Source organism: Linderina pennispora (assembly GCF_002104995.1).
Source record: "Linderina pennispora strain ATCC 12442 chromosome Unknown DL89scaffold_14, whole genome shotgun sequence".
NCBI classification, from domain to species: Eukaryota; Fungi; Kickxellomycota; class Kickxellomycetes; order Kickxellales; family Kickxellaceae; genus Linderina; species Linderina pennispora.
The window spans coordinates 448864-470944 of NW_024468262.1; the positions used below are offsets into that span (position 1 = coordinate 448864).

At 53.6% G+C, this 22081-nt stretch overlaps 14 protein-coding genes across 14 annotated transcripts; 5 read left to right on the plus strand and 9 right to left on the minus strand.

Moving 5' to 3' along the window:
• Positions 1-45: 45 nt before the first annotated feature.
• Positions 46-634, minus strand: DL89DRAFT_61239 (TMEM14-domain-containing protein). The gene has a single exon (XM_040891872.1). It carries the CDS (start codon positions 443-445, stop codon positions 131-133), a length of 315 nt encoding a protein of 104 aa, XP_040740849.1. The 5' UTR covers positions 446-634; the 3' UTR covers positions 46-130.
• On the minus strand, positions 553-1675 carry DL89DRAFT_295243 (uncharacterized protein; the record flags this gene model as incomplete). The annotated part of the gene is made up of 5 exons (XM_040890616.1): positions 553-661; positions 700-962; positions 997-1141; positions 1179-1541; positions 1587-1675. 5 exons carry the CDS (start codon positions 1673-1675, stop codon positions 553-555), a joined length of 969 nt encoding a protein of 322 aa, XP_040740850.1.
• A 183-nt stretch (positions 1676-1858) lies between these two features.
• DL89DRAFT_275812 (spermidine synthase) lies at positions 1859-2764 on the minus strand (the record flags this gene model as incomplete). Its single annotated transcript, XM_040889360.1, has 1 exon — positions 1859-2764. One exon carries the CDS (start codon positions 2762-2764, stop codon positions 1859-1861), a length of 906 nt encoding a protein of 301 aa, XP_040740851.1.
• Positions 2765-3243: 479 nt separating this feature from the next.
• Positions 3244-4912, minus strand: DL89DRAFT_259995 (uncharacterized protein; the record flags this gene model as incomplete). Its single annotated transcript, XM_040885736.1, has 2 exons — positions 3244-3817; positions 3879-4912. 2 exons carry the CDS (start codon positions 4910-4912, stop codon positions 3244-3246), a joined length of 1608 nt encoding a protein of 535 aa, XP_040740852.1.
• Positions 4913-5378: 466 nt separating this feature from the next.
• On the plus strand, positions 5379-6639 carry DL89DRAFT_324812 (Gcd10p-domain-containing protein; the record flags this gene model as incomplete). The annotated part of the gene is made up of 2 exons (XM_040891484.1): positions 5379-6545; positions 6595-6639. The coding sequence occupies exons 1-2, from the start codon at positions 5433-5435 to the stop codon at positions 6637-6639; spliced, it is 1158 nt and encodes a 385-aa protein (XP_040740853.1). The 5' UTR covers positions 5379-5432.
• A 45-nt stretch (positions 6640-6684) lies between these two features.
• DL89DRAFT_324813 (NAD(P)-binding protein) lies at positions 6685-7474 on the minus strand (the record flags this gene model as incomplete). The annotated part of the gene is made up of 2 exons (XM_040891485.1): positions 6685-7376; positions 7411-7474. The coding sequence occupies 2 exons, from the start codon at positions 7472-7474 to the stop codon at positions 6685-6687; spliced, it is 756 nt and encodes a 251-aa protein (XP_040740854.1).
• A 64-nt stretch (positions 7475-7538) lies between these two features.
• Positions 7539-9230, plus strand: DL89DRAFT_269931 (Phosphomevalonate kinase). Its single transcript, XM_040888484.1, has 3 exons — positions 7539-8040; positions 8144-8363; positions 8392-9230. Exons 1-3 carry the CDS (start codon positions 7689-7691, stop codon positions 9185-9187), a joined length of 1368 nt encoding a protein of 455 aa, XP_040740855.1. The 5' UTR covers positions 7539-7688; the 3' UTR covers positions 9188-9230.
• DL89DRAFT_269932 (DNA-directed RNA polymerase core subunit RPC40) lies at positions 9141-10331 on the minus strand. Its single transcript, XM_040888485.1, has 2 exons — positions 10083-10331; positions 9141-10033 (listed from the first exon to the last, which is right to left on the minus strand). Exons 1-2 carry the CDS (start codon positions 10266-10268, stop codon positions 9227-9229), a joined length of 993 nt encoding a protein of 330 aa, XP_040740856.1. The 5' UTR covers positions 10269-10331; the 3' UTR covers positions 9141-9226.
• Positions 10332-10377: 46 nt separating this feature from the next.
• On the minus strand, positions 10378-12325 carry DL89DRAFT_269933 (uncharacterized protein). Its single transcript, XM_040888486.1, is given in 8 exon segments — positions 10378-10594; positions 10624-11011; positions 11043-11141; positions 11174-11773; positions 11796-11948; positions 11987-12032; positions 12058-12145; positions 12165-12325. The coding sequence occupies 8 exon segments, from the start codon at positions 12316-12318 to the stop codon at positions 10428-10430; spliced, it is 1695 nt and encodes a 564-aa protein (XP_040740857.1). The 5' UTR covers positions 12319-12325; the 3' UTR covers positions 10378-10427.
• Positions 12326-12519: 194 nt separating this feature from the next.
• On the minus strand, positions 12520-13352 carry DL89DRAFT_324817 (uncharacterized protein; the record flags this gene model as incomplete). Its single annotated transcript, XM_040891486.1, has 2 exons — positions 12520-13052; positions 13121-13352. The coding sequence occupies 2 exons, from the start codon at positions 13350-13352 to the stop codon at positions 12520-12522; spliced, it is 765 nt and encodes a 254-aa protein (XP_040740858.1).
• Positions 13353-13925: 573 nt separating this feature from the next.
• Positions 13926-15847, plus strand: DL89DRAFT_269934 (uncharacterized protein). The gene is made up of 2 exons (XM_040888487.1): positions 13926-15607; positions 15778-15847. Exon 1 carries the CDS (start codon positions 13979-13981, stop codon positions 15539-15541), a length of 1563 nt encoding a protein of 520 aa, XP_040740859.1. The 5' UTR covers positions 13926-13978; the 3' UTR covers positions 15542-15607; positions 15778-15847.
• Positions 15848-16802: 955 nt separating this feature from the next.
• Positions 16803-17132, plus strand: DL89DRAFT_269935 (uncharacterized protein). Its single transcript, XM_040888488.1, has one exon. The coding sequence runs from the start codon at positions 16876-16878 to the stop codon at positions 17104-17106; it is 231 nt and encodes a 76-aa protein (XP_040740860.1). The 5' UTR covers positions 16803-16875; the 3' UTR covers positions 17107-17132.
• A 304-nt stretch (positions 17133-17436) lies between these two features.
• DL89DRAFT_269936 (uncharacterized protein) lies at positions 17437-19401 on the plus strand. Its single transcript, XM_040888489.1, has one exon. The coding sequence runs from the start codon at positions 17463-17465 to the stop codon at positions 19113-19115; it is 1653 nt and encodes a 550-aa protein (XP_040740861.1). The 5' UTR covers positions 17437-17462; the 3' UTR covers positions 19116-19401.
• A 486-nt stretch (positions 19402-19887) lies between these two features.
• On the minus strand, positions 19888-20869 carry DL89DRAFT_286104 (uncharacterized protein). Its single transcript, XM_040889845.1, has one exon. The coding sequence runs from the start codon at positions 20848-20850 to the stop codon at positions 19993-19995; it is 858 nt and encodes a 285-aa protein (XP_040740862.1). The 5' UTR covers positions 20851-20869; the 3' UTR covers positions 19888-19992.
• Positions 20870-22081: the final 1212 nt, after the last annotated feature.

Genomic DNA, 22081 nt, shown 5'->3' on the forward strand with positions numbered 1-22081 from the left:
CTGGCCGAGCTCGAGGGCGACGACAAGACTGCCACTGCCCTGCACGCTATGCAGTTGAAGCCGGTCACCTGGCCAGGACCTCTACAACATCAACCAAAGGAAATAAACCCCCCTTTATTTTTGTTTCACTTCACAGAACGTACTTGGCCGCGAAACGCAGGGTCATCAGGAGGCTCGTCAGGGAGATTAGCCCGCCGGGCATAAACTTCTGCGTCTCGCTGTACCGCCGTCCCATGATTATGCCCAGTGCAAGGCATGAGAGCAGCGGCGCCAGTGTCGCCAGAGGAGACGTGCTGGTGGATGCTATGTGCGAGGTCACGCCGATAAGCAGTCCAAACACCACGCCGTACACCAGCGACTGCGTGCTGCCCGCCTTGACTGCGCCGATAATGCCGCCAACCGCAACAAATGCCGCAAACGAAATACCCAGAACGTCGGTCGTCATTTGAATTGAATAAAAGATGTATGTGACTGGTGTTAAGAGGGAGAAGAAAAAAATCTGGAGATTGAACGAAGACAAAAAGCGAACTGCACTTTTTATATTACCGCCTCTCACGCCTTGCGGATCAGCGGGCTTGATTCAACGGCGTCAATGACCGGCGCATCCAGCGCAGACCGCACCTCTGCCCGGAACACATGCAGCAGATCCTCCCGCAGCCTCCTGCCCTTCGCCATCCAGGCTTCGGTAGATCCGACGACTCCAGCCAGCTCCACCGCCGCCCAAGCCAGACAAAGGCCATCACCACCGCACCAAAGCCGCCCAGCGACGCATACACAGCTGGTACCCCATACACGGCCGCACCGGCCACCGCCCCGGCTACTCCTACTCCGCCGATGGCCCAGAACTGCGCCAGCGACCACCGCACGTACGCCGGAATGCGCTCGACAAACTCGGCATCTGCCACGTCTTGCTGCGCCCGCCACACCCGCCGTGCCAGCGCAAACCTCTCCACCGGCTCTTGCTCCACCGGCCAGATCCCGCGCCACCACCGCCACCCGGCCCACATTCTCCACCCCTCTGGCCTCGTGCGCCAGCTGCCTCGCCAGCCCTTGCAGCGACTCGTTGAGCCGCCCCGTCGCATGCACCATCGCCAGCTCCGCCTCCTCGAACGTGCGGTCGGCGATTGCCGTGTCTATCAGGCTGTCCTGATGTCTCGTACACGCGCAGCAGCGCCGACTGCCACATCTGCCCGCTGCCAAACCACCGCCGCACCCGCCGCTTCGCCGTCCCGATGCTGTTGTCGATTGACTGCAGGTCGGAGCCGAACTTTTCTACCAGCGAGTCGCTCACTGCCGAATCCCGCCTGCCCGCCACTGCTGCCAATGCAAACGACCTGAGCAGCGGCGGCAGCGGTACCGCCAGCTGCTTTGAGTGCTGTCCGCTGTCGCAGCTGGCTTCTTCCGGGGAAACCACTGCCTGCTCTTCCTTTATCGCCTCAACTGCCGCTGCATTCTTTGCTGTTGCTGGCGGTGACTGGGGCTCGATGCTGATGTGCCGAGCCTGCTGTGCTGGCCGGTGCACTGGAATTCCAGCGGCCAGGCTCAAGCTATGCTGCCAGCTGCAACCGGTCCGCAAGGGGCTGTACCGCGCTGCTCCTGTGGTCTGGGACAGCCCCGCCCGAAGAGCCCGCAACACGCTGCCGCGCTGGCTGCCGACCCATGCCGAACCCAACATTTCAATCGCGAGTAATAGAGTAAATTGCTAAAAAGGGAACCTGAAGAGAAGAGATAAGCAGGAACCAAACCATCCGTCCCCCACATTCCATTTACGCAGCCTGTTTCAAAAAAAAAAAACCGCGGCTCCCAGGAACACCTTTGAAAAATGTTTAATTTGTCGCACCCAGAAGTTGCCTCAGGCCTACTCGGACTTGTCCTGCTCACCGGCACCAGCGATCGCCTGGCGGGTGAAGTTGGGCAGCACAAACGCCGCGCGGTGGATCTCCGAGTTGTAGTACTTGAACAGCTTGAGCTCCTGCTCGGCCGTCATCTTGCGCACCGGCTCCTTCAGGTTGGCGTTCTTGTCCTTGGAGCAGATGATGAAGCCGATCTGCCCCGACGGGTAGGTCGGGATGGTAGTGTACGCGTACTCGGCCACCGGGAACAGCCGCCGGGCAAACGTCAGCACCTCCTTGATCAGCGGCAGGTGCAGCCACTGGCACTCGCCCTGGGTCGACACCATGCCGCCCTCGCGCAGCGCATCGCGCATCAGCTCGTAGTACCGCGCCTGGTACAGGCTCTCGGCCGGGCCCACAGGGTCCGACGAGTCCGTGATGATCACATCAAAGTAGTCCCTCTTGTTCTGCAGGAACTCGAACCCGTCGCCAATGTGCACCGACACCTTGGGGCTCTCAAAGCCCACCGCCAGCGACGGCAGGAACTGCTTCGACACGCGGATCACCGACTCGTCGATGTCGCACAGAACCGCCTCCTTGACCTGCGGGTGCTTGACCACCTCGCGCAGCACGCCGCCGTCGCCGCCGCCAATCACCAGAACGCGCTCCGGGTTCGGGTGCGCAAACATCGCCGGGTGCGTGATCATCTCCTGGTAGCTGAACTCGTCGCGCTCCGTCACCTGGATCACGCCGTCCAGCACAAGCACGTTGCCGTACGTCTTGGACGAGAACACAAGCACGTCCTGGTACTTGGACTTCTCCACGTGCAGAATCTCGTTCACCTCGATGTTCATCGACTGGCCCGGCCACATCGCGCCGGACTCGCGGAACCATCCGTTCTGGATGTTAGGGTGCGACAGCTTGGAGGTCATGGTTCGTACTAGTCTTCGAGACACGCGCAGAATGGTGCTTTACCTTGGTTCCAATAAAAAATGAAACGAAAATATTTACTCAAGAGAGATAAGGAGCCTTGCTTGCCGGTGCTGCTGCCAAAACAAAATTTTTATACCTGCGCAGATAACAGCGAAAGCGAAAAAAGCGGTGCTCGCCCCAATCCGAATCGGCTGCGATTGGCCACTCTGATATGTACCCGGGCTGGATAACAGGAAGCCAGGCTGTGCGGATGCCATGCAAACAAAAGAAATGAAAAAAGAACTGTCTTGGCTAGCTAGGGAGGCTTCGGTTGATTCCTCTCCGCAAGCCTGTGGAGCTGGCAGGCAGATCATCGAGCTTGCACACCAGCAAGGGTATGTCGAGCTCCACCAGACTCATGTATGTAGCCATATCACCGAATCTGGTATCTATTGTTGACAAGATGCCGAACATATATCCCCATTGCCCTCGACTGCTCCTACCAGCCACCGGCTCCAACCCCAATTCGAGCAGCGAGCTCAACAAATGCGACGTCAGAGGTAATCAGCGAGCTGTCAACGCTTGTACATTCCCCTAGTACAAAGTCGAATCTCCGAATGCTGGGGCAACGCAGCATCAGTATAACCTGCAGCCGAAAGCTGATGTGAAGTCTGACATTAAGCTGTTGATGAATTCCAGCATAGAGCAACCTCTGCGAAGTCGCAGGGCCCGATACCAATCTCACTCCAGCAGCGCTGATGCCTTCGCAAGCATGCCAAAGTGGTCTGTCGTTTCTGTCTCCATTTTGGGCATAGTCTGCATCGTCCTCAAGGACTGCGCTTTCAATAAGTGTCACACACATCGTCTGGAGGAACGAGAGCGATTCAATTAGCCGAAGTATCTGCTCGGTGGTCAAATGCGTACTGGCAATATTCAGCACGCGAACGGTCTTGGAGAGGCCGCCAAGGTGCGGCTCGATGCTGTCGAAGGAAACATTCGAGCAGTGGTTGATCTCGATGACTGGCACATGGACAAATGCACGAAAGACGTGCTGTACACGGCTATTAACAAGTCTGGAAGTCAAAGCCAACAGCAATCAGACTCCCTAGCATTACAAACTCCAGCGCTGCAAACCGTCTGTTGTCAAACACGCCGCACCGCTCGAATGTCGCAAACGTGTCCTCTGTAAGCTCAATATCTAGATGTTTAAGCGACTGCCCATTATTGCGAAATAGAATGTCGTTTGCGAATGGGTACTGAGAGTGAAGCACCAGCCTTTCCAGCACTGGGAATGGCACTCCATCTGGTGAAGCAAGTTCGGATGCTGGCAGCCTAGTTTCACCGATGGAGATACTCAAAGTAAGATCCCGCAGGCAGGGATAGGTAACAACCGTGCCTTGGCTATCAACCACAATCTGTTTGATGGTGCTAGAGGATGGCACGATCAGGTGTATTTGCTGGAGAGTTTGCCAACTTCGATTGATGACACCAATGAACTCTGGTGATTCGCGTCTCATTACTGTTTCAATGCTTTGCAAGCAGCATGGTGTCGAAAGAAGACAGGGGTTTGTAGTTAGGGGCACGCCGTTGGTTCGAACGCCAGTCTTTCCAGCCAGTAGTCTGCTCATGAGCTCTTTTGCAAATGCAGGAAAGACATTGTCTCTATTGGATGGGCTGTGGTTGATGCTGGTATATGTTGCTGCTGGGAACATACGCTGAATCTCGCCACAAAACTCGATGGCATTGCCCTCCAGCAAGGCGATGCTGGGCCTTCCGGACGGCAGAGGTCCAAGAAGACTGAGGTGCAGCCTCGAAACATGCGGGAATACACTACCCGTTAATGGCGCTTGCCTCAGTTTAGCCAGCACTGCGCCGTCAAAGACATCGCTTGTGTCTAGCAAAAGACAAACGTCCCTGACCTTCTCGTAGGCTCCAAGCGCAATCGCCAGATGGATACGCGATTTGCGATTCATGGTCATAATCGCGTGACTGAGCAGTAAGTCGACAGATGCTTCGCGCCATGAACGACACAAGTGCATAAAGGGCCACATAATCTTGTAGTTTGCCATTTCAAGCTGCAAGGTGCGTATGTACAAGAACGTATCGACTGAGTGCTCAAAAATCCGACATAGGATAAGGTTTGGAAGGTTTTGCGCAAGCGAAGGCATGGCTGAAAAACGAGGAACTGGAGGAGTGCTATCGGGAAAGTGCGCTGTTGAGACTTCGCATATCCAGTCACATATTCAGCCAGGTGTCTGCATGCACGCTTCTTTTGGGATGCACTGCGGCACCAAGGCTTGACATTTAGCTGCTGTTGCATATGGCACCAGGCCGTAGCAAAAACAGCAATGTATGTGGGCGGTAGTGGTGAAAAATTGGAGATATATGGTCAGCAACCGGCTCCATGTTGGCAGCGCAGGTGGGGCTAAGAGCAACTCACATTTATCTGTCCAAATACATTGCATCTGGCCTGCACTCAGTACAAACTAGGCTCCATAGTCGGTATTGCCGTGGAGCTATCACGTAAATGCTTGGTTTTTATTATACCGACCGATCCCACAGTCGCCAAAATATTTATCATGGGGGTCTATGATTGCTGTCAAGGGGTTTTTCGGCCCACGCAAATAAGTTCTCGTTTATATCTGACCCAAAAAAACACCAGTACTCTTCACTTCAAAACGCTAAGCTATGCCAATGGAAGTAGACCAGCCGCAGACCACCACGCCGAGGATAAGCGCCGGCGACTTTGTGCTGATCCGCATGCCCAGCACAAACACCAAGATTGTGTGCATGAAGCCAGGCACGACCATCAGCCTGGGCAAGTTTGGCAGCTTCAAGGCTGACAACCTGATCGGACAGACATTCGGTGCCACATTTGAGATCCAGAAGGACGGCAAGATCATTGCCCAGGCACCCACGGCATTCGACAACGCGGACGATACCGAGGCCAACAACAAGGAGATCAACGATGACCCGACGTCGCAGAAAATGACGTTCGAGCAGATCGAGGAGCTGAAGCTCAAGAGCATTGCTGGCGACGTATCGGCAAAGGAAATCATCGACTCGCTGACCGAAAACAACGCGTCGTTTGAGAAAAAGACAGAGTACGCCAAGTCAAAGTACATTCGGCGCAAGGAGCGCAAGTTCATGAAGGCGTTCACGCCCATCGAGCCCACGGTGTTTAACCTGTGCGGATACTTTTTCGAAGTCAACCCAGGCAAGATCCGTGGGATCCGGCCCGACACGCTGTCGCAGCTCCTGAGCCTGGCCAATGTCTACAGCAAGGCTCGCGTTTTGACGGTCGACGATGGCCAGGGCCTGATTGCCGGCTCGCTGCTCTCGCGCACGACCTCTGAAGGCATGGTATTTGCTATGCACGATGGCGATGTCAGCAACTATGATGTGGTGCGGTATATGAAGCTGTCACCAGAGGACAAGGAGCGGCTGCGGACGCTGCCGTGGCACCGGCTGGACCACGAGATGACGCCGTTCACCGAGGTGCTGCCAGAGAACCCGACGGAGAAAGACATCAGCGGGTACGAGCGGCGCAAGCGCGGACATGCGCGCCTGGCAAGCAACCTGGAGACGCTGCGGGCGGGCGAGTTTGACGCGCTGGTGATTTCGACAAACTACAACGTCGTGTCGGTGATCAAAAGGCTGCTGCCGTATGTGGGCGGATCGCGCATGGTGGTCGTGTATTCACAGAGCGAGGAGACGCTCATTGAGGCATTCGACTGGATGCGTCACTCGCCAGAGTTCTTGAATGTGCAGATGACCGAGAGCTGGCTGCGTGAGTACCAGGTGCTGCCGAACCGCACGCACCCGCTCATGATGACGTCCGGCGGCGGAGGCTTCCTGCTCAGCGCCATCCCACGTTCTGCCCGAGGACGCGTAAATGGGACGTTTTCTAGCTTTACTGCTTTACACATAAAAATTCTTTTCAGCTTTCCAGCTGCTTGCCGGTTGAGATGCGGACAATGTCGTCAATACTCAACACGCCCGATACGCTTGGATCCTCCAGCGAGTTAATGACAGCATTGGCGACAATCTCTCTCCGTAATGCCACATGCGCAGCCTTCGCAAACGGCGTGTTCTTGAGCACACATCCGACTGGCGTCTTGTTGAACAAGTTGCGGAATGCCTCCACGCCCGCTGCAAGCGGCAGTGTCACTGGCCGCGAGCCAGAGTACATGAAGCCTGGGCGCAGGATAACTGGGCGCATCTCCTGTGCGTGTGCCATGAGCTCGGCCTCAACCTCGCGCTTCGTGGCGATATAGCGATGATCCAGGAACGGCATGAAGTCTGTGGCCGAAATAAACGCAAACGCACGCACGCTTTCAGTCTCCCTCGCCACTCTTGCCACCTCTAATGCCGTATCGCGGTTAGCATTCTCGTACGTTGTCTGCTTTGTCGATGCACTGCTGGAACTGCCAAGACGCACGAACCGCTTGTAGTCGTTCTCCATCAGCGCGCCAACACTGTGCACAACTGCGGTGCAGCCCTCAAGCTGGGCACGGTATGTGTCGGGCTTCAGGGCGTCACCCTTGATCCATTCAATGTTCTGTAGGATGTGCTGGCCGATTGATCCGCGCATAGACGCGTCGATGGCGGGTGCGCCGTGGCGGCTCAGGACTCAGGACCTTCCAGCCGCGGGCGATGGCACTACGGCAGATCGCCTGGCCCAGGAACCCAGAGCCGCCGACAACGAAGACCCGCTTTGCTGCACTCATTTGCTAGGAAAGTATGACGAAATTCGGAAAGAACTGCGGAGATAGAAGGCAAAAGGGCTGATCGGAGGTTGAAATCAGGTGTAATTAAAAGCGCCTGGTGCTTTGGCTGGCAGACTTAGCTCGGAAGGCGGTCCAGGCAAGAGACCTCGCTAGCAAACTCCAAACAACAGGCTCCCACTATTTACACTTTTAATCGCCTGCAAATTGCGCAACGATGGCTCTTGAGAATTCGCCTGCCACGCTCGCCTCGGCACCGGGCAAAGTGCTGGTCGTCGGAGGGTACCTAGTGCTGGACCGCGCGCATAGCGGACTGGTGGTCGGCACCGATACATGCCTGTACGCAGCGGTCCAAACTCAGCCCCTCGATATCCCAGTCTCCAAAACCGAGCTTGCAGTCTCCGTGGTTTCGCCTCAGTTTGACTCTGCATGGTGGCAGTACGCCTTCGACACAGCCACAGGAAAGCTGCGCCAGCACGCCAGTGCAAACGACACCAGCAACCGGTTCGTCGAGGTGGTTCTCGAGTCCACGCTCAGCCTGGCCGCCGAGTATGTACCTGGAGCGCTCCGTAAGCATATTGTGGAAGGAGGTGGTCTGAAGATTGTGCTGGCAGCGGACAACGACTTTTACTCGCAGCGGGCGACACTGGACAGGCTCGGGCTACAGCTCAGCTCGGAGTCGCTTGCGCAGGATCCCACGCATGGGGCCGACCGGAACCACCCTACAGGGCGTGCACAAGACCGGGCTGGGCAGCTCGGCTGCAATGGTGACATCGCTAGTTGCAGCACTGCTGGCACACCTCGGCGCTATATCTGTCGAGAGCCTTAATCCAGAGAACCACAGTGCTGAGGAGGCGCAGCGGAGCTTGAGGCTTGTGCACAACATCGCCCAGTATGCGCACTGCCTGGCGCAAGGCAAGATCGGGATCTGGATTCGACGTGTCATCGGCTGTCTACGGGTCGCACGAGTACCGGCGATTCTCCCCCAGTGTGCTTGAGGATGCGATGGCGCAGACCGGGGATGTCGCCGCGGTGAAGGCAGCAGTGTCGCCCGAGAACGCCGCCTGGGACAATGAAGCCATTCCGGTGCAGATCCCGCCGGGCTTCACACTGCGTCTGGCTGATGTCGATGCTGGCAGCAACACGCCCAGCATGATCCGGAAGATCCTGCAGTGGAAAAAGGCGTTCCCAGAGAAGTCTGACAAGTTGTGGCAGTCGCTGCATGGCGCTAATGCCCAGATCCGTGTGCTCTGGGACAAGCTGGCTGATGCACACCGCAGCGACCCCAAGGGTTATGACAGCGCCATCGCCTGGTGCGCTGAGCGTGCGAGCAACGAATGGAAGGCTGCTCCTACTTTCGAATCAAGCACAACGCAGCAGTTGCTAGTCGATTTGGTCAAGGCAATCCAGGGCGTTCGTGCGCTGCAACGCGAGCTGGGCGAAAATGCCGGTGTGCCGATCGAGCCGCCCAAGCAAACGCGGCTGCTGGATGCCTGCATGCAGGTGCCTGGCATTTGCATGGCTGCCGTGCCAGGCGCCGGCGGCTACGATGCTATCTACTGTGTTGCGCTAAGCGATGATGCCAGCCGGCGCGTGGAGGAGCTTTGGGCCCAGTGGACCGAGATGAGCGTCGGTCCCTTGCTGGCAAACCAGGCGTCCAGCGGCGTCTGCGCGCTCGATCCCGCGGCATACCCTGAGATCACCTCCAAGCTATGAGACGTGTTATTTTCAAAATGTGGAAATAAATGTGGAACTTTACTCCTCGTCGTCCTCGCTGTTCTTGCCAATGTTGGCCAGCGCATTCTGCACAATGTCGCACTTCTCCACCAGCACATCAATAGCCTGGGCAACCAGCTCCTCTGGTGCAATAATGCCCGTCGATTCGACATTGAAGATGAAGTGGTCGCGCACACGCGTCAAGCGCACCTTGCCTTCAAACTCCTTGTGTCTCAGCACCTCCCGGCTCACAGTGTCCTTGCGCGGGTTGACCACCTTTGCCTTCCGCACGCCACCCTCCTCGACGACTTCAACGACACCAGGCGCGAAGCAGCTCTTGAACAGCTCCGCATCATCGCCGGTAATATCCTCGAGGATCTGAATCTCAGGCAGCAGACGGTACGAGGCTGTGGCCACCGGCGAGAATTTGGCATGGTCCTTGCCGACGCCCTTTTCGCAGTGCATCTCACACGAGATCGACTGGCCCGGGCGCAGCTTCGTGATCAGAATGTCGTCGTGGATCGGCTTGATCGGCTTATCGGCGAACCTCTCTGCCTGGTCACCCTTGGGGTCCCACACAAGGTCGCGCGAGTACACAGCGCTGTTCACGTACTTCTTCTTCGGGTCAGCCTCATCATCCGCTGCCTCGTTGTTCTTCGAGCACGCAATTTCCAGCTTAAACACAACGGTGTTTTGATCGGTCGGCAAGTCTGTCGGCCGCTTCCACTGGAACGCTGTCGGATCCGCGTTGATTGGAATCAGACCCAGGCGGTGTGCAAGAACCTCGTCCTGCACGATACCCGTGTTGTTGATCATGTACACCTTCTCGATGGCCACCGTCGGCACCTCCAGCAATCATAATCCGCCGCAGCGCGTTGGCAATGGACGAGTCAACGCCGATAAGGTCAAACTCGATGTCTGTCGGTGTTACGCGCACAATCTTCACGTCAAACGAGTCCTTGAAGCTCGCGAGGTTGAACGGAAGCTCTTTCTCGTCAAAGCCCATCGGGAACTCAGCCCCGTGGATGTTCTCCACACGATCCTCAAGGATCACAACCCGGTTGCGGTCTGCCAGCGACATTGTATCGAAATGCTGTTTTGTAGTAAATGTGTATAGTGAACAAGCAAGTGAGAGCTGCTGTTGAATTGGAGCCGCTGTCGGTTTTGAAACTGCAAAAACTTTTTAAGCGGTGGTGGTGGCAAGGCGCGTTTTTTTTTTATGAAATCACCGATCAGCCAATTATGATCTGCGCCGTTTCTTTGCGATGTCTTCGCTGTCGGCTGGTGAAATGCTCACCTTGCCGTCGTCGCCAACCGTCGCCGCTACACCTGCCTTCTCCAGCTGCGGATCGTGGGCCATCTCCATAGCACTCATCTTGCTCACGTAGTCCTGGTTCGCCTGGTTTCCTTCCAGCAAGTTGCGCACCGCGATCCACTGCATGTTCCTTGAATGTACGGGTGATTCTCGTCAATCCGCATGTGGTCGAGCACCAGCGCCAGCCCATCCAGTTCACGCATCAGATCCTGCACCTGCACATTGTGGTGTGCGGCATTGGAAATAATCCTGATCAGATCGCGCTTAAACATGAACAGGCGTGCCACAGAACTGTCAGTCTCGCCGCTGGCTGCCCTAGCCTCCTGCTCGCTAGCCCGCTCGATCCTGGGCAGATGCCTGTTGAGTAGGCCAAGCAAGCGTACAATGCTATGTAGAGTCTTTTGCTCGACCAGCATACTTGTCATAGATGCGTCTCCTAGCTCCGTCACTGTGCCCAATATCGACACAAGTGCGCTGAAGCTACGGTGTGTGTCGACCACTCCGTCCATCTCCATGTCGCTGCTGCTGCTTATATTGTACACCTCGGCAGGTAACTTCCCAGATATCCACTAGCAGCGCCTCAATCTGGGCCAGCAAGGTCGTAATGATGCGGATCTGATCCAGGGTGATGGCTGCAGCCTAGCTGCTGGTTTTTGTTTTCGTTGCAGAACACTGCCTAGAGCGTCAAGGAGACCGTACTGCTCGACCGACACCTCATTACCAATGATAGGTGGTAGCTGGCCAGCTGAAATCACCTGGTCAAGCACAGCATACAAGACGTTCTTCAGCTCCGATTCGTCATCTTCGTTCTCGCCAAACATCTCTCCAATCTTGCTCACCACCAGCCGGCCAGCGTCGCTCTGACACAGCAGTTCGGTTGCTGGGAGATCGTCCTTAATAGAGTTAAGGATCAGTACCAGACACGCCATGTTCGTCTTGCTATTGACCGATGCCAGCAAGTACCATATCATCGTGTTCATTGGTGACGCTGACGGTGCCAGTTCAGTTTCAAACAAAGAACGCTGGATTTTCTTGTTTCCAGTAGCAATATTGGACAACGCCTGCGCAGCAAACGACACGCATTTCATTGCTTCCGGGCATGTAATCTCGCGTACCACAAGTTGGTGAATGACTCGGGAGATATACGCGAGAATGCCAGCATCGAAGGCGCTGTCCTGGTTTGCCTTGTTCATCGCTGCCGAGTTGCGAATGAATATACACAGATCGCCAAGCCCCTCGGACCTAATCGCTGTCAAGGTATCATGTGCATCCTCTAAGGATCCAATGTCAGACAGGTCGAAATAACGCCTTGACATCTGTCCACACTGCCGAGCCAACCACTGTCGAGATGTGCGGCCGGGACGGATGTGGCGAATTCAGTTTCAGCTGAGCGCACTTGTCACGAAACACTACCAGCCGCTCTAACACTTGGTGATCTAGGTTTTCCTCGTCCATGCTGAATAGTAAAAGTGATGCTTGGAAACACAACGGTTGAAGTAAGCAACGAGGCACAAAAAATGTAAATTTGAGCTTTGACGTCCTAGTAAATTTGGACATCAAAATGGGTTTGGGCCCAGAAACATGAGCTGTACGATTGAGCACCTTGTGTGGCTGTCGATCTGGATACTCAGATGAACACAGCACTGCGCTATTTCGGAGTACATTTCGAACACTGCCTTACACAACCGTGCACATTATCAAGTACACTTCTCAATTGCATTAAATGTGGCTTCCATGTATCCGACAGCATCGCATGGCGATAAGCAACGGAGTCGGCGAAATAGGAGCTTGATATTGGAGTTATTCTCGGCCGCATTTGGCACCGGGCGTGCCACAGGAGACAACTGTCCGGTATGCGACGCTCCAAAGGAGGCGCTCCACGAACAGTCGCCGTAAAAGTACGAGCCCAGCAATTTGACTTAACGACCTTGTATATGATTTCCCCAACCACTCGCCCAGCATTTCGCAACTCTGACTACCTCAATCAGGGATTTCCAGTGATTATGGATTCGAATACCTAGATGAAAACGATAATCCCCAAATCCAGCATCTCGAACAGCCCAGCCAGATCAACTGACTCGCACTCGTCGCGGATCGATGTCCGGTCCAGCACGACCATCGACCAGAGCCCGGGACCTGACCTGGTAACAACCAGAGCCGCATCGGAAAAATGGGCCAGGGTGATCTGGCTGCTTGCCTTACCAGGATCGGCTAGCGAGCGCTTGAACACCAAGCACCCGAGTGCCTGCATTGCCGGTCTGCTATTGCTGAGGTTGACCCAGCTCTGGATGCCTCGAGCAGTAGTGATTACAAGAATCCTGTCCTTGCCACTGGACCTGCTGATCTGGTCAGCAATGGCTTGCATTGCGTCATCGTGCAGAGACATGCTGAGGGGAGTGTCAGGACGACCGGTGCTAGATCGAACATCCATCTGCCACAGGTACCAGTACGAGCCCAGGTGGGCACGGAGCTGCTCAGCCATACGCACTGGGGCGACAATGGATAAATGGACTGGTGTTGTGTACGCATTCCCGACTCCTGCAACTGTGCCTACACAGGTCAGAATGGTGAGCTGCATGGCAAAGCAGTTCTAGTTGCAAATGCACGCTGTGCCTTACCATTCACCGTGCAAACAAGAGTGTCGATGCATGGTGCCAGGATCTCTGCTAGCCAGCGTGGCAGGTGCCCGGTCTTTTCAAAGCTGCTATTATAGACGCCGATAGCGTTGGCGTCATGGGTGTTGCTGGGCTCGCGCCTCAGCTCGATGCATTCGCAGACCGATGTCAGCCCTGTGTAGTACTGCCGCCCGACGACATGTGATTTGAACTGCCCGTGGACAACTGGCGCCATTATACAGGTGCAGGTTGGTAGATGAGGAAGGCAAAGGCAGCCGTTTGCCTCAAGAGCTCACTGCCGGTCGGCGCATTTTATGTGCCGCCGAACAGCGCGTTCAGTAAAAGCAGTCAGATCACGTGCGCTCCCACTATCACTGCTGGGCAGCCGCCCCATGCGGCTGCGGCTAAATTTCCAGCGCTGCAGCGGAGAAAGTGGAGAAAAAATCGATCAAAAAAAGCATCGATTCTGCCACGGTTGTAAGTCGTCACTTGAGCGCTGCAATCGCTAGAGGGCCGCTCGCTTCTGAGCGGCGGTCCGTGTTTCGTATATCGCAGATGCGGGGACATATAAAGGAACCGGGCCGCAAATTCCAATTTGCCTTCCGAGCCGAAGCTCCTCGTATATCTCGCAACACACACACATACACACCAGATACATACATGAACACAACAAGGAGTCAATCCACAGCCTTGGAGCGGGAGGATCTGTCGATTAGGCCGCCACCGGAGCTGCTGCTGAGCCCAGGTGCTTGGCGTGCGTGAAGAGCGTCTGCCAAGCAATTGGCGCACTTTCTTTTCTCCACTTTCGCAACGCTCACCAGTCTGCTGTTTTTATTTTTGCTTTCTACGACCTCGCATTCCATGTCGAATTCGCAGCTTGAGCTCAGCCAGCTCGCTGGGGGAGATGTCCTAAGGCAGGCTCTGAGCATCGTGTATGGCGACATTGCATACAGACGGTTTAACCTCGGCGAGTACCGCATTGTTGCCGAGCTGGCCACCGTCTGCCGCACCTGGCACCTGGCTCTGGGCAAGTACCTTTACCGCACAGTATTCATCGAGCGTGTCTTTACGGATGGCACCACCGACGGCGACGGAGGATCCAAAAAATCCAAGTTCGTGACCAATATTGGTGCTATAGTTGCTGCGGGCATGTCCGGCCACACACAGCACATCAGGGCGCGAGCCATCATGCGGCCAGTGAGAACACCGCGGTTCGACCGGATGCTCGAGTTCTGTGGGTTCGGGTCCGCCGACTGGGGCTCGGTCAGGACCATATCGTTCAGGGCGGCATTTAGAGACGACCGAAATGCCCCTGTTGATGAGCATGCCCAGGAATCCGCTGCCTACCTCATCCGGCATCTGCCAGGGCTCACAGACATTAAGGGCAGTGTCTCCATCTACTCGCCGGTCATCAGCGGGATCTATTCACGCTTATTGCACCACTTCATGCCCCAGCTCAATATGCTCATCATCGGCAAGCACCTGTCAAAATTCAAGCTCGACCAGTTTCCTGAGAGCATTACAGTTATAACACTTGATGCACGCTCGCTGGCCCAGGCTGAGGGCATTCCTCGTGTCCTAGCTGCACCACTGCGGACAATGACCATCACCAACGTCAACAGCGACTTTTCGTGGGATCTGTTTGTCGGACCTGCCTCTGGTTGCCTCGAGTTTCCCAGCCTGGCGAATCTTAGTCTGAGCTGCCAGGAGGGCCAGATCCCGCTCAAGCTCGACAGTGGCCAGATCAACGCAAGGTTCCCACGCCTCCGGACTCTGCACATTGGGCGCCCAAGCTCCTTCTTTACGGACCCCTGTACTGTTCTCGGAGGCTTACGTCTAGAGTCATTGACTATCCACGAGGACATTAGTCGCCTTGGGAAATTCGACCCGCGACTGATTACTGACTTGAAACATCTTGAGATTGAGACGGCGAATGGTATAATCCAGCTGAATGACGCCTGGAATGTGGCCATATCACAGCTGCTCACAACAGAGTCGCAGGTCAGAGCGGCTAAGCTGAGCCTCCTACCATCGCCATCTCCATTCAGCGGAACTGTCAGATGGCCATATCTTCAGAAGCTGGAGCTCAACGTGATGAGATACGACTGGGAGGGATACGAGCGGCTTATATCGCAACTGCCGTGTCTCAGGAGCCTGAGGATTAGACACGGGAGCAGTGATTACCATGCTGAACCGCTTGGTGAACCCAGCGATGTTAAGAGCTCTATCAGCATAAGCCTAGAAAAGCTGGTCATTGATAGCGCAGACTATTCAGTAGGCAGCCATTTGCCGTGGGTAGAACAGCTGGTGCTGCGAATTCCCTCGCTGATGACGCTGTGGGTCCCACCAAATGACAAGCCATACTTTGTCGGGCTGATAGCCTTACACAAACGGGATATTTGTGTCAACGACTATGAAGAGTAGATGAGTAAAATGGCTGATGTAGTCGAAATCCTCTTGCTACAGCAAACTGTGCAGGCCACGCAACGCCAGTTGTTAACTTGGGGGAATGAGTGGTTATAGAATATATGGAAAAAATAACTTCTCAAATTGACTGAGGGGAAGAAGGAAGGCTGGTCGTCTGTCTGGGCCTTTGTACGTATGCGTTTCGGCCTTGTCTATGGTGGCGCAGGGGGACTCCGGACCCCGAATGTCAACACCAGTAATATTAGAAATAGAGAGGTTGGTTTGATGAAATGTTTATTAAGACTCCGCCAGAGGGTACCGGATCCAAAAGCATCTACAGTGGAAGATGGGGATAATGGTCTTGGTGAAGGATCTCTTGCAAAGGTTTGGTTTGTAGGGGTGGTCGAGCGTCTTGGTTTGGTGCTGATACTCTGGACTGCTAAAAGTATAATAAGACTATCCTATATCCATGTTCATTTGCCTCTCATCGGGCTCCATGGCTCCCAGGGGAGGAGAGGAACTCGGCGAATGGCCAAGGGCAGAGGGGGTATATATATTCCCCATGCTCGTTTGCAGTTCACCAGGCACTACCACTTCAGAAAGTGGAAGGGTACCAGAGGGGAAGGGAAGGCTGAAGGATGAAAGAATAGAAAGGATTTTGAGAGAGCTAGAGAAGGAAGGGGGGGCTATGAACAGCGAGAACAGCATGTGTGTAGGCTGCTGAGGTACCATCCTCAAGCACAAAATGGATTTTCTTCAAAAAGTGCAAGTCACTGTGAAAGCCAAGTACCGAGGGCTGGATACTGCAGCTCCGGTACTAGTTCTGTTGAGGCTGCAGCTGGAGCTTGGGATGAGAGTACCATTGTCCATAAGGAGCTGTACTGTGCGGATCTATTTCTATTGCCATCTATGCACATTTGGCGCATTCAAAGAGGAGGTGAAACAGCGAAAAACAAGGCAGGTTTGCCTCTAAGCCGCCAGGAGCAAAAAATGGTGATGAGTGAAAATACTGGCGAGGGAAATTTGTTTTGGCATGACAGCAGCCGCTCAATTTCTCTACAACGAGCGAGTCTCTCCCTGGAACCAAAGAAATTCCCTGTTCACAAAAAATGCCTCAACACAGCACAATAGACTTGATACCATCAATATATCCAATATGCTCTATAGAACTGCTGCAATCACATCCTGGCACTGCAAACAGGTAGGGCGCCTGGTGCCAGCCACCAGCGAGCCAAGGACTGTCATCTGAAAAACAGCAGTCATCGACGGGGTAGACTGGCTAGTGTGGATATGGACATAAAACTCGCTGAAGCCTTTACAGCATCAAGCCCGGGATACCAGCGGTGGTATACATGACCCTTAGGAATCCTAAACCACTCCTGAAATCTATCCGTCAAAACACAGCTCCACCCAAACAACCTTCAACTATGTTTTTTGTCATGTCAGATCTAAGTGAGGATGAATCCAGGCTTCCTCAAAGTAAACAGCCGCGCCTTCTCATTCTCAAGAATAAACCCGCTCCTGACAGTGCTTTAATCATCCGGTGTCAACAGTCACCTCCTTCCAGAAAACATCATTTGTAGATATACTTTGTAGTAATAGGCTTCAGTCAACTGTACAATAACAGCATAAAAACTGCAAGTTGGCAAGAGACACTGGCCTGGAGAAGATATTGGAAAGCGCTTTTGTATATCGGCTTGGCTAGTGAGCTGACTGAGTGCAGTAGCCAACATCTTTTGTCGTACATTGGGGCCCATCTGCAGGTGTGTCCTAAGGAGTAATATTCGCAGTTCTGCTGTCTGAACAAGCCGTATTCATTGCAACCCCATGACCTACCCTAACTAGCCGACTCCACATCAAGGAGATAAACTTTCATTTCATTTGATTTTAAAATCTGTCCTCTACCTCTACCTCTATCATCAATCACATATTTGCTGCTATGGACTCGACGGTATTCCCTGTACAAAACGTCCCACCTGACATTCTCTATCCTATTTTCGATTGCGTTGAGTATGGCAGGAAGCTGAAGAACGAGTGGGAAAAGTTGGGTCACAAAAAGGTGGCTGATGGTACCAAGTCGCTTCTTTCAATTGCGCAGGTCTGTCACTCATGGAGAACTGCAGCGCTACCCTACTTTTACCAAAGCACCGAAACACTTCTAGGGCCTGTGTTGGATGTATCTGATTATTGCCCTGAGATGGATTGCCCAAACCTCTTTATGGCAGCCGCTGCTGGACACAGCCAACTTGTTCGCTCAGCACATTTCTACCTTTCACTCGACCGCATTATTGACGGCATCTCCACCCGCTTGCTGAGTGCTGGCGCTCTTTCCACCGCGACTTTCCCAAACGTGACTGAGATCGTGCTCTATTTCTACAGCAGCAAGATATTTTTTAACGGCGACTATTCCGCAAAAGTCGGGCGATTCATTGAGCGCACCCGCCAACTGTTTCCCAACGCACAGGACTGCTCGCTCACTGTTCATTCGGGGTTGTGGATCGGCAAGGGGGACATGTACAGAGACCTAATGGGTATTCTCTTTCCAACACCGAGAACCTTAATATTCCGCGACCTGGCGAATGCAAATGCCGTTCTGCATGGTGGCTTCAGCGCTGGGATTCAGCGTGTTTATCTCGAAATTGGTCATTCTTTTGAATGTCCGATTGTTCATTCAAACAGGGATACCATCGAAGAGCTTGTGCTTCATATATCACTAGATCTCAGCCCGTGGCAAGCTGAAGGAGATATATCCGACGACCTGGAATCTTTATTCTGTAACACGTATCCGGAACTCACCAGCCTATCCATCGAGACGGGACCGCACGTGGTAGGGAATTTTCATATGCCTGATGTCAACCCATTTCCATTGCTGACTAGCCTTTCCTTGAACACACGCTGTGACATTGACATTGGTGTTGTGGCCGACGACTGTGGCGAAAATCTAACATCGCTTACGATGCACCTCACTGTGCCCATTTTCAGATCGCTTCGTGGCCGTGTGTTCCCTAACCTCAAATATGTCCGTATTCGGAGCACTGACTTCTCGGCTGCCTCCAATGCTATAGGCAATGTGATTGAGGTTACATATATGCCGTTTTTGGTTGCGCCCAATGCTGAGTATATCGAGAACTGCTACAGCCTGCTTAGCTTCGGCCGGTCTCTGCCGTCTATCATCCCACCAAACCACTCGAACCCGCACCTTCGGCACCTAATCATCAGGAATATTATACCTACGCTCAGCGTATTCCAGCAGGTCCTGGCTCATTTCCCAGGGCTCATTAGGATTGGAATTGATGGGATCGGATCAGACGAAGGAGACAGTCTTGATCGCTCTGATGGCGAGATTAGCAGGCTGATGGCCGAGCTCCCAATCTTCAGTGCTCGTCTGAGACGCGTTGATTTGAACACCTTATTGCCAGTCAAGCCGCAGCTGGTCGTCGCCATTTCGAGACTGCCTTCCCTCAGGATGGTTACCATCAGAAATGTCACTGGAATGCTGAGCCAGTACAAGGAAGAAATTGGAAAATCGGTATACGACGAGTATCGCGATAGCCTGAGCAGACCACTATTCTGTACCAATGGCCGCCAATAGGTATAGCTACATTTCCGCCGGCAATATATTAGCCTTAGCCTTGGGTGCCTTGCTAACCTTCAGACACAAAATGGGTGGTAATGAGTGTGTATGTAGATCAACGGGAAAGATGCAAGATGCTGACTGAGAAAGGGAAAGGGGGAACCCGACTAGTTTTTGGGCTCGCTACTATGTGGGGTAGTCTCTGGTGTGATGGTGCAGAAGTGATTCCGTGCTCCAATGCCAGCATGCCTTCATACCCGCATGCCTTGCATAAAGTACCATTGGCATTAGACCTGAGGTGTTGGGTGTTGATATATGAATGGGCTTTTGCTGAGTCCCTTACACAAATACCAGAGATGAGAATATGAAAGGAAAGTAGAAATACAAGGAAAAGAGTATATAAGGTGACAACGCCTACATCACTGCTGATTGTAATGGCACTCGGTGATGTGATCCCTGTTTGCCTCCTTTGCCAATTGTGCGCCAATGTCCACGACGACGCTCGACTGACCAGGTCCCAGCAGTGTTACCACACACCATTAATTACAAAGTAGATGACAAGATGGAGGCGGCACATAGTGTGCTAATTCGTTGATAGGGAGTAGCATAGCAACACAACACAAGAGACTGAGCATAGTGACACTACTGGCCACTCAAGATCTGAAAGCATAAGGCGGATTGTAGTGACTATGCTGGCCATGGTACCTTCCAACACCAATTGCGTATCTAGTAAATTCTCCGTACAGCACCCGAAGGATCTATGCAAGAGCCCCTTCCATTCAATTGCCACGTAAAATGCCCTAATTCACTAGTCAGCGCAAGCTAAAAGAGGCTTTGGGCAGCCAAACTACAGGCAGAGTAGCAGGCGGCGACCCAGTGGCACGTGTGTCGCATGCTATCCTGCGCGAAAAATTGCAGCAACCTTAGGCACTACAGCGTCGCTGACGTCCTTCCAGGTGCTGTCGACCCATTCGGGCGATACTATGTCAAACCGATGGCCGGCCCATGCTCCCCGATGAAAATCCTCATCACCTCTGTACCCCAGGGACATGGATGGATCAGACGTCCAGCAGATATTCAGAAGCAGTATATGTCCGAAATTGATGTCACTCGGGACTGCGGTACTGCGGACATACTCCTTTGTTGTCAGGTTTCGCAGCACAGGGTCGATAAGCGGCGTAAAGCACATGGATTTCAATTCTTTTTTCATCCCCGCGCTCAAGTTCGACCCCATCAAATACATGTATGCGCGTAGGCAGTATCCAACATTCGTTTCACTGGTAAGTGGCGGGCGAGTGAATCGGTCTGCATACCGATACAAGAGATTGTTTGGTATCATGGCTTTTTCGCGATCAGTCAAGAAATCCTCAGGAAGATCATCCGCGTAATCGCCTATACAGATGATGCGCTTGCCGGCCCATGGTGCTACTACCGCTTCCTCCAGTATCAGTATACTCTGCTGTACGGCATCAAGAAAACGGCGGGATGACAAGGCAAGACACAACAAGTCATCCATCGATCCGAGGAACGAGCAAATACGGAGCTGAATCTCTGGCAGCATGCCTTCCATTGATGATTTCCCTGCTTGCCCACTTGCCTGTAGCAACAAAGGAGTAAGCCTCTGAAAGACACCAGTGGTTAAAATATCAACTAACTTGTCAGGAGTGCGCCTAAATAGCAGCTCTCCCATCTTGCCCAAATGGCCGGTAGCCTGCTGCTTATCCATGCATACGAGATTCCAGTATTGGCCCATTTGAAGGTGAACAGAAAAGTGCTGGCGAGTGAAATGAGGAAAAATTGAATGGAGAAAAAAGCGATGCCAACAGCGGCAGCAGGATTTTATATACTTCACCAGGCAATATGCTCGCATAATGTCCTCTACACGATGATAAAAAATTGCCACACCAGAGCCTCCTGTTGTATCAATTGTCTGATGCTGCTTCCCTTTGCGCTATTCCCACACCGGCCTGACACAAAGCAAAGCAACACACTTTGGGCCCCATTGCACAGTGGTGTCGCAGAGCAGATCCGTGCTTTGTTGGTGTCAGATAGGATCAGGGTACGATGCTGTGGCATATTCTGGTGATGTATTAAAAATATACTAGTAGAATTTCGAGCACAATCTGGCTCAAGTTATTGCAGCCGCTTGGGCTCTGGAAAAGTGAAAACTATAGAAACAAATATTATATGGTCTGACGGCTCAAACCTCACTGCCTCACGTTAATGAAGCAAGCATGGAGAAAAGCATAAAGCACGCCCTTGTAAATTAAGGTGTGGTTGAAGTGCTGCTAGTTGTAGTAGTTGGGGTTGTTGTCGCTGTCGGTGGTGTTGTCGCTGTCGGTGGTGTTGTCGCTGTCGGTGGTGTTGTCACTGCTGGTGTGGTCGTTGTGGTCAAAGAAGAGCTTCCTCCGGATGGAATTGTCAGGGTCAGCATCGTCGTCGTTATGGTGGGCGTTGGAGTAACCCCAATCGCCACAAATGCAGTGACTGTGTTCGTGCTGGCAACACTTATCACGGTCGGTACCGGAGTAATAGTCGCCCCAGTTGTGGTCGTGGTGGTCGTAGTAGTGGTCGATACTAGGCTCTGCGTGACTGTCATGTTAGTGAGTGTAGTCATTGTGACAGTAGGGCGGATGATGATGTTGTAGGGCGGTGAGCTAGGGGCAGCACATTCACCTTGATAGCCCTGACCAGCGTAGATTTTGGCATATGTCGGCCGAGGGACCCCAGGAGCAGGGACATTCTCGGGGAATACAAAGCTTTGGTTCAGCATGGATCGGATCATACGGGCCTGTGACGCTCCAAGGCCGCGCACACTCGATGTCGCTGGTGTAGGCGCAGAGACTGTTTGCACGTTGGAAAGAATCGAGTGTGCCAGCTGAACTAGCTCGCGGGCGGCTTCTTTTGCCTCGCCAGCAACTGATTTCTCCGCCAGCTCTGTTCCAGCACGCCGCGAAACCGGGGTGGATGTCGGGCTGGGAGCT

Excerpts from the sequence above, each read along its gene's own strand:
- DL89DRAFT_61239 (XM_040891872.1), bottom strand. The coding sequence starts at position 445 with ATGACGACCGACGTTCTGGGTATTTCGTTTGCGGCATTTGTTGCGGTT.
- DL89DRAFT_269931 (XM_040888484.1), top strand. The coding sequence starts at position 7,689 with ATGGCTCTTGAGAATTCGCCTGCCACGCTCGCCTCGGCACCGGGCAAA. Across the intron at positions 8,041-8,143 it reads GTATGTACCTGGAGCGCTCC|CTCGGAGTCGCTTGCGCAGG; the intron begins GTAAGCATATTG and ends GCTACAGCTCAG. Across the intron at positions 8,364-8,391 it reads CTTGTGCACAACATCGCCCA|ATCGGGATCTGGATTCGACG; the intron begins GTATGCGCACTG and ends GCGCAAGGCAAG.
- DL89DRAFT_269932 (XM_040888485.1), bottom strand. The coding sequence starts at position 10,268 with ATGTCGCTGGCAGACCGCAACCGGGTTGTGATCCTTGAGGATCGTGTG. Across the intron at positions 10,034-10,082 it reads TCGAGTTTGACCTTATCGGC|GTGCCGACGGTGGCCATCGA; the intron begins GTTGACTCGTCC and ends TGATTGCTGGAG.
- DL89DRAFT_269933 (XM_040888486.1), bottom strand. The coding sequence starts at position 12,318 with ATGCGGCCGAGAATAACTCCAATATCAAGCTCCTATTTCGCCGACTCC. Across the intron at positions 11,949-11,986 it reads TTGCTTACTTCAACCGTTGT|GAAAACCTAGATCACCAAGT; the intron begins GTTTCCAAGCAT and ends AGCATGGACGAG. Across the intron at positions 10,595-10,623 it reads GTACATTCAAGGAACATGCA|GAAACCAGGCGAACCAGGAC; the intron begins GTGGATCGCGGT and ends ACTTGCTGGAAG.
- DL89DRAFT_269934 (XM_040888487.1), top strand. The coding sequence starts at position 13,979 with ATGTCGAATTCGCAGCTTGAGCTCAGCCAGCTCGCTGGGGGAGATGTC.
- DL89DRAFT_269935 (XM_040888488.1), top strand. The coding sequence starts at position 16,876 with ATGACCCTTAGGAATCCTAAACCACTCCTGAAATCTATCCGTCAAAAC.
- DL89DRAFT_269936 (XM_040888489.1), top strand. The coding sequence starts at position 17,463 with ATGGACTCGACGGTATTCCCTGTACAAAACGTCCCACCTGACATTCTC.
- DL89DRAFT_286104 (XM_040889845.1), bottom strand. The coding sequence starts at position 20,850 with ATGGGCCAATACTGGAATCTCGTATGCATGGATAAGCAGCAGGCTACC.